This window comes from Equus quagga, chromosome 21 (genome assembly GCF_021613505.1).
Source record: "Equus quagga isolate Etosha38 chromosome 21, UCLA_HA_Equagga_1.0, whole genome shotgun sequence".
Classification (NCBI taxonomy): domain Eukaryota; kingdom Metazoa; phylum Chordata; class Mammalia; order Perissodactyla; family Equidae; genus Equus; species Equus quagga.
The window spans coordinates 37,102,354-37,111,114 of record NC_060287.1 but is presented as its reverse complement, the minus strand read 5'-3'; the positions used below and the strand labels follow the sequence as shown (position 1 = coordinate 37,111,114).

Genomic DNA, 8,761 nt, shown 5'->3' with positions numbered 1-8,761 from the left:
TTTTCATATTAATCAAGTGCCTTTTGAGTCACTGCTGTGTAAATAAAAACAATATCCTGGTAATGCAGGAGAAAAGTTAAAGAGTATACATGTCTCCTGAAAATAACATTAACAATATATTTAATGACTGACTTATTTTTAAAGGAACTTCATGTGCACTGTCAAATATCTTTGAAAATATGAAATATTATCTATTTGACAAAGAGTGTCGAATGAATGGATAGATAGATGGGTGGGTGGATGGATGGATGGAAGGATGGAAGGATGGATGGATGGATGGCTGGGTGCATGGATGGGTAAGTGGGTGGATGGATGGATGAGAAAGGGCCACTTGGACCAGTTAGGATGGCAAAGGGTCTGGGAGCTCTGGGGTGGTGGCAGTGATTTGGGCAATGGCAGAGCCGCATCTGTGCTTGGTTTGAAGATCCCCATGTCTGGAGCTCTGGGCATCCCCAGCACACTGCCCACTTCTCCAACAGCTCCTCTCACCCGCCTGGGGACGTTGCTTCTCTGGGACGTACACAGACGACAGACCTCCTGGGGGCAGGCAGAGGCTGTGTTTCCATCATCTCTGGGGCTCATCCGAGCTCTGGATGTGGGACAGAGGCAGCTCCCGTCAGTGCTTGATGAATTAAGAACTGAGCTCGATTCATGACTACTTGCATGGGGAAGGCGGTCGTCTGGGTCAGTTTACAAGCAGGAAAGGAGATGTTCATGTGGAAAAACCTGCGGGAGTATGGGTAGTGAAGGGTTACCCCCAACCCTGAGGGCAGCCTTCTACGCTGCTGGATAGTGAGAGATTGTGCCCGAAATTAAAAGGCAGCATCTCCCAGAGGGCACAGAGGACTGGGAACCACGGTGGGCAGGTGAGGGAACTTCTTAGCAGGTGGGAGGCACAGAGGAGGAAGCAAGAAGCTCAGGGGAGGGTGGAGGTGAGGGGCGGAGCCCAGGATGCCTCCATGCAGCCTGGGGCCCAGATGGGATCTCAGGCTGCTCTGTTACTCCCTGACCCCCTCTGACAGCGTTTGGAGGCAGCAATTACGAAAGCTGCCCCATGTGGCCCATGATCATTTCTTTCCTCCTTCTTTTAAACCTCAAACCTTTACAAAAACAACCATCTTGGCATTTCCCACCGCACTGTCAGGTTTCTATGAGCAACGCTGCACTCTGCACGTCCGTGGTAACCTATGCTCAGGCCCGGGAAGCAGCCCACGTGCCCCTTCAGAGGAATGTCTTCACACTCGAAGGTCGAATATTGAAAATCACAGGCTCTGGGTAGAGCAGGGCGGTGACCTGTGCCCATTACAGCGCGCGGGACACCAGTGATTGGTGGCGGGGGCAGGGGACCCAGAATGATCATGGGGATGATTCCGCACTGAAGGTGCCAGGTGCTGTGTCAGGGCCCTCCGTGCGCTTCCTCTCTGTGCGGTGGTCACACACCCCTCTTACAAAGGAAACTGAGGTCCCAGGGGCTCAGGGCCTACCCAGGACCGCCCACAAGTAGGGGGCAGATCTGGGATATGAGGGGGCGCCTGGGCTCTGCTCTCAGCCCTGCTGCACTGCCACTGGTCCCCTGGGGCCCATGGTTGTGTAAATAGAGAGAACCCTGTCACTAACCCACTAATCATCCATGTCCCCTCTCCCATTGCTCCTTGTCTGTCGATTTCCAGGAGGGGAGGATGCATCTCCACCAGGGGGTCCAGAATGCTGACGCCCGCAAATCTGCCCTTTGCCAGAGCCTCAGGCACACCGTGCCGTCACCATCGGTGGCAAAGGTGCGACACGCGCATCAGATGCATCTCGCTCCTCACCCACCTTCACGCAGCGGGCCCTCCTATTCAGAGAACACCTGGTAGCTGAAGTTGTCCGACTGGGTCCTGAAGTTGTACTTGCCGGTCATCCTCTGGTAGCGCACGACTAGCAGGGCGGCTGCCCCCGTCACCAAGGCAAAGACGGCCACCACGATGAGGACCAGGTACCCAGCTCCCAGGCCTGGTTCCACACCTGGAGACTCACCTGCAGGGGACGAGACAGGGGCAAGGTGGGAGGTCTGCCCAGACCAGGAGGAACGCGTCTCCGTGGGCCTGGGACGGCCTGTGGTCCCAGCACGGGGACATTGTTGTGAGGGCAGAACGGAGGGCTCAGGACAGAGCCTGCTGCACAGCAAGCTCTCCACAGATGGCAGCTCCATAACACTGTTACCTGGATGTGATTGATCCCCGCGGTGAGGCCCCGCGGGTGTGCCTGTGTACCTGTGGGTTCCCGTAGGTGATGAGGCAGCAGCCAGGACAGCTCAGCCTGCCCAGCATTCTGGCCAAGAGAGGGAGGCCGTGTGTGAGCAACAGGCCCTCGGGGGGAGGCGGGGAGCCAGCCGGACTCCCCTCGTGAAGATACCCTGGGCCTGTATGATCTACACCACGGAGGACCCGGGGAGGGCAATAAAAACACAGGACGGTGTGTACCCAAGAGTTGGAAGTATGGACTCAAATAAATACATGTACACCATGTTCATAGCAGTACTATTCACAACAGCCAAAAGATGGAAGGAAGCAACTCGAGAGTGCATCAGCGGATGGTGGATAAACAAATGGTGGTTTATGACTACAATGGAGTATTACTCAGCCATAGAAAGGATCGGAGTTCTGATGTACACTATGACACAGAGGAACCTTGAAAACATCATGCTGAGTGAAAGAAGCCAGCACATGGGACCACACATAGCATGATCCTGTTTATAGAACTATCCAGAAAAGGAAAAACCAGAGACAGAAAGCAGACCGGCAGTTTCAGGGCTGGGGTGGTTGTACAACATTGTGGACGTGCTAAATGCCACCAAATTGTTTATGTTTAAATAGTGAACTTGTGTTAGGTGAATTTCACCTCAATTTCCCGCAGGCGAAAACCGGGCTGCCTGAGAAAGGAGGCCACCAGTCAGCCCCCATGCCCCAGGAGGGAGACCTGTGCACCCCCGTGAAGAAGGCGGTGCCGCAGAGCACAGCGTGTGTGAGCGTGACACACCGCGGGGCATCTGAGCAGGAGGCGAGGCACATCCTGCACCACGCGCGTCTCCCTCCCGTCTCCCTGCAGCTCAGGGTGTCCACCTCCGCTTATCAGGAAGGTCTGGTTAGGACAGAGCCTGCCTGGGCCACAAGGGGCGCTCAAGATCCTGTTTCTCCAGGCAGTTGCACAAAGTAGATGCAGCTCTGGGTCTCCTGGGGCGTGGCAGTCAGCTGAGCGGTCCAGCGAACAGGCCACCGGGGGCTCCCTCCGGGCTGCCTGGACAGCGAGCCGACTAGGACCTGGCAGCCCCTTCCTCCAGAGGGACACACTGGGATGGGGACACTGGAGCAGCCACAGCCTCCCAAGGAACCCGAGGCCCCCAGACTCTGGGCAGCCAGCCTCCCTGACAACTCCTTCACGACTGGCCCCAAATCCAGCCTCCGGGGGGCGCTGTAGCAGCCCGTCCTCTCCTCCTGTGCCTCAGGTGAGCCGACATCTTGTGAGCACAAGCGGGGCTGCCCCCACTGAGGATGCTGAAGCAGAAAGACAGAAGAGTCCGCCCCTCCCCGGCACAGTGCAGCCCACAGCCAGCCGGGGACCGCCAGCTTCTGGGACAAATGAACCCGTTTGGTCGCCGTCTCTCCAGCTGAGTCTCTGTTACCTGCAGCCAGCTGCTCCTAACTGACCCACTGTCTCAGGACTGCCGAGTGGGGTCCACAGGCCAGTGCTGTCCACTGACTGGTTCAGGAACAGTTACCGGTCCTGGTGCCTTAGTCACAAATGGGGACTGAGCGTGGGTCCCCACATGACCCGAACCATCAGTGGGGGTGTCTCCTTGAACAGCAAGCATATCTACCTGTCCAGGGGAGACCGCTCATGTGGCATGAACTGTGTGCAGGTCATGCACAGTCAGACCACCTGTCAGTCCATGATGGGTCAGAAGTTTAAATGAAAATCAACTGGCCCTCCTCCAGGATAGCTGGAGCAGGCTGTACCCACACGCGGGGCGGTGGCCATGATCACCTGGGGGGATGCACACATAGTCCTTTTGCAAAGATGTTGACCTGTCACTGCTTTTGTGAAGGGGACACAGCCTGTGAGATGTGACAGAGGACCTGCTAGTGCAGGTATAACCCAGGAGCAGGGCAATGGCCCCTTCCAGGGGTCTGAGTCCCAGCTCAGCTGCCATCTGGGCACCCCCCAGGCTCCTCACTTCTGAGCGGCCCCAATAATTGTTCCAGACCCTTCCTTCTGGGACATTTGAGCATCTCACGGACATTGGCCTCAGACTGTCTCTAACTCTTCACACAAGAAACTCTAGTGAGAAATGAGTTATCTAGTAAAGCAAGTGGCCATGGAAGATTTCCAAAAATTAAATGTGAAAATTATGATGCCGATGTACAATTTGTTGGTGGCACAAAGATGCTACCAAATGGATTGATACTAAATTTCCTTAAAATTGCAGATACACAGTGTTATGGGCTGAATTGTGCCCCCCGTCTCCCAAAACGGTATGTTGAAGTCCTCACCTCCAGCACCACAGAATGTGACCTCATTTGGAAATAGGGCCATTGCTCATGTAATTAATTAGATTAAGATGAGGTCATACTGAAGCAGGAGAGGCCCCTAGTCCAGTATGACTGGTATCCTTATAAGAAGACAGCCGTGAGATGACAGGGGCAGAGACCGGAGTGATGCAGCTGCAAACCAAGGACACCAGGGCAGCAGCCACCAGAAGCGGGGAGCGAGAGGATGGGCCAGATACTCCCTGGCAGCCTCAGAAGGAACCAGCCCTGCGGGAGCTCTGATCTTGGACCTCCGGCTTCCAGATCGTGAGGGAGTGCATCCTGGCATCTTAAGCCACCAGGCTGTGGTACTTAGTTTCCTGTGTCCCCAGCCCCAGAAAACTAACGCAGGTGGTGTGAGGGCTGGAGTGGACTGAACCTGAAAACCAAGCGAGTGTAGCCCGTAGAGACACAGGAAGGGGATTAGGGAAAGCCCAGAACTGCTCTGAGAGGCCCAGCCTGTCCAGGTATCAGCTGCGGGAGCTTGGACCATTCCCTGAAATCTCTGAGGGCTCTCGCTCTTCCCTGAAGTGGAGGCGATGTGATGGCAGGGGGCGGAGCGTGGGTGAAAGGTGGGAGGGGGCAGAGCATGCATGAACGGTGGTGGGGGACAGAGTGTGGGTGGACAGTGGCAGAGGGCGGGTCACGGCTGCACCACGGCAGGGGGTGGAGCGTAGATACATTGTGGGAGGAGGCAGAGCGTGGGTGCGCGGTGGGAGGGGGCAGAGACGAGATCCTGAAGGGACTTGTCTGCCAGCCTCTTCCCCCTCTGCAGTCTCCAACAGTATTTCCTTTAACATACACTACTAAAATATAGTCAAGTCCCCAACAACTGGGAGATTCCATGTTTCCAAATGATTTTTCTGTATTTTTGTATGACACATCTATGAAACAAACCAAAGCTAAGAACACAATGAGAGTGAATGATGAACAAAATGAATAATTATAACCCTGTTATCGAGTCCGACCATCCATATCCTTAATATATTTGGTGTTCTCTACAACGGCTCCGTTAGCATAGTGCTCTGCCAGTTACAAAGGATAACAGCTAACACATATCCAGTCGTTTCCATGGACAAGGCACTGTAGGAAGTAGGAATTATTATTATTATTTTGCAGTTGAGGGAAATGAGGCACAATGTAGCAGACCCAAAGTCAGAACCAGGTTTTGAATGTAGGCAGCCTAGTTCCAGCATCACAAATCTTAGCCTCGCAAGGATTTTCGTTTACTGTAAACTCATTGGACATTCATGACAACCTTGTAAGGTATGCAGGGCAGTTGTTATAACTCCCATGTTGCAGAGAAAAAGCAGAGTGCTTGACATCGTAGACAGATGAAATAATGAATAAGTGAGTGGGTGGGTGGATGGACGGATGAGTGGGTGGATGGAGGAATGATGGCTGTGTGGATGGATGGATGGATGGATGGGTAGCGGGGTGGAAGAATGGAGAGATGAGTGGATGTATGGAGGAATGGTGGATGGATGGATGGATAGGGCTCAGAAGAGTCAGTAAATTTTTCCAAGACCACACAGCTTATAAGGATGAGATCCTACATTCAAACTCAGGTGTCCTAATTCCGAGTCCAGTGCTTCTTCCACTCTGGTTTGACATTATCTCTAATATCTATGAACAAATAGAAGGTTCCATTTCTATAAATGAGAATGCAATTCACATCTATTCTATTTCATATTAGGGCCCCAGGTCAAGTTCTCCTCAGCAATTTAAGAAAAATGGAGGTGGCAGGGAAAGCGTGTTGTCCTAGGACTGAGGCCAGCAGTCTCCTGAGGACCAGTGCCCACACCAGCACCTAGAACCCAGCTCCAGAGACTCTGAGTCGGTAGGCGTGGCATGGCCTGGGACCTGTGACTTTTTAAATTCCCAAACGTTTGGATGAGAACCGGCAGTTGAAAATCAGTGGCCAAGGAGCCCTCCACACTCCTGCTTCCCAGCTTCCTTCCCCAGTCCTGATCAGCACCCACATCCCAGCTCATAGCCCGCATCCCAAACCCAGAAGTTCTTGTACAGGAAAATACAGAGGGCCATCAAAGGTAGGAAGAAAAACATCCAAAAAAGGAAAATCAACTAGGATTAGGTTTAGCTACAAGAAAGAGAAAAACACAAAATAGCAGTGACAAAGAAAATGGGAGTGTCTTTCTTTGTGGCATAAAGAGTGGCAGTCAGAGCCCGGGCCTGGCCCGGCAGCTTTGCTCCACTGCGTCCTCGGAATTGGGCTCCTTCCAGCTCCTGGACCACGGTCCTCAAGGCCCAAGATGGCGGCAGGCTGCAGCCATCTCCCCTGCACGTCAGACAGCAGGACGGGGAAAATGACAAAGAAGAAACGGGCAGAGGATGGGCACCAGATGCCTTTAAGGAGGGCACTGCTTACAAAGTTGCTCCTTGACATTCTCATTTGCATCTCGTTGGCCGGAACTTACTCATACGGCCACACTTAGCTGCCAGGTTTGTTGGGAATTAGTTTTTACTCCCAGCGGCCAGGTGCCAGCTCAAAACTGGGGGTTCTATCACGACGGAAGGAGAGGAAGACAGATATTGGGGTACAGCTAGCACTTTCTGTCTTAATACCCAGAAGACACAATTTCCCCAAACCATTGTTTTTACCAAAACAATTGGATAGATTTCAAAGAAAATCAGATGTTTTCCCGGAAAATTGATAGCGAGCTTTGAAAATACATGAAGCGTAATTGGGTGATGGAAGTTTAATACTGAGCGAGAACAGCAACACCATTTTTTGCATTTGCTCATTTAGCCGAGCCCAGAATAAAACTGCTTTCTCGTGTGTGTGCACGCTGGCGCATGCATGCACGCTGGCCCACACATGCACACGCATGCACATACGGTATTTGACCTGGCTAGGGCCTGACTTCCTTCCTCGTAACAACCCACTCAAGGTGTTTATCCAGTGTCAGGAACCTTGACTGGCTTCATATGACGCAGCCCAGATATTGAGTTATTTAAACATGTGCTGACTTGCTGAAGCCTCGGCCTTTTCATGTGCAACACGGGGATGACCACAGGTCCTACTTCATAGGGCTGCTGGGAGCAGCAAATCACATTCTGTGTGTCAAAAACCTAATGCAATGCTGGAAAGTCGGGGCTCTCAACGAGTGTTAACTAACAATATTTCTACTCCTACGAGTCTCGTAGGAAACTCCTTAGGGTTCTGTGTGGCTTCTGGGTTCACATGCTGGCAAAATGGAATTGGTTGCATCTCTTCCTTAGTTGTCTAAATCACGTCACCAACTCACCTGTAGTACGAATGAGGGGTCCCCAGGACATCAGGTGTGTCCCAGATGACTCAGCGCTTCTCAGCGACCGAAAATCGTTGCAAGTCTGTTGTTTTGAAAGGAGAGAAACTTCACATTAGTTGGACAATCTTTATGAGAAATTCGCTCCTATCAGGGATGCTATTCTGAGTCCTACGAGTTATCCACTTGCATGAGCTCCGACGGGGGGAGAAGGAGGGCTGGAGGGGCAGGACCACAGGGCTCTGCGCAGGCGGGACGGCCCAGGAGGCGGAGGGAGGGCCGGGCGGCAGGAGGGTTGCAGGAAGTGAGGTTCACAAGAGCAGTGAGATGTGGCAGCCCCTTGAGCCATCTCTAGCTGCTGGCTCTGGCCCCGTGGCCATTCAGGGGTCACATCTCAGGCACAGCTCAGAGTCACCTGCGTTCTCCACAGCCCACTGCTGCCGTTTGCTCCTTTCAACCCCTTTGCTTTACAGAAAGGTTCAGGGACATGATGGAATCTGCTTCCTACATACCTGCTCTGGGTTAATTCTGTCCCACCAAAAAGATGGTGAAGGCCCTATGGATGTGACCTTCTCTGGAGATAGGGTCATTGCAGATGATCGAGTTAAGATGAGGTCATTAGGGTGGGTTCTAATCCAGTAGGACTGTGTCCTTTACAAAGGGGACATTTGAACACAGACGCAGACATGCGCAGAGGGAAGATGATGTGAGGACACATAGGGAGAAGATGGCCATCTATGAGCCGAGGAGAGGGGCCTGGAGCAGATTCTCCCTCCCAGCTCTCAGAAGGGGCCAACTCTGCCGACACCCTGATCTTGGACTTCCAGTCTCCAGAACTGAGAGAATAAACTCCTGTTGTGTAAGCCACCTGGTCCGTGGCCCTTTGTTACAGCAGCCCCGGGAAACCATACGATACCCCTCCTAAAG

The 8,761-nt window shown here is 52.9% G+C and overlaps 1 protein-coding gene across 1 annotated transcript in view; it reads right to left on the bottom strand.

Moving 5' to 3' along the window:
- Nucleotides 1–246: 246 nt before the first annotated feature.
- The window catches only part of LOC124231407 (uromodulin-like 1), a 61,572-nt gene continuing 53,057 nt past the window's right edge, over nt 247–8,761 (bottom strand). Inside the window, exons 20-22 of the mRNA XM_046648201.1 lie at nt 7,835–7,919; nt 1,816–2,016; nt 247–726 (exon numbers count right to left, since the gene is read on the bottom strand). Coding sequence (XP_046504157.1) covers nt 1,835–2,016; nt 7,835–7,919 — 267 coding nt within the window. The 3' untranslated portion in view covers nt 247–726; nt 1,816–1,834. The remainder of the gene's footprint in view (nt 727–1,815; nt 2,017–7,834; nt 7,920–8,761) is intronic.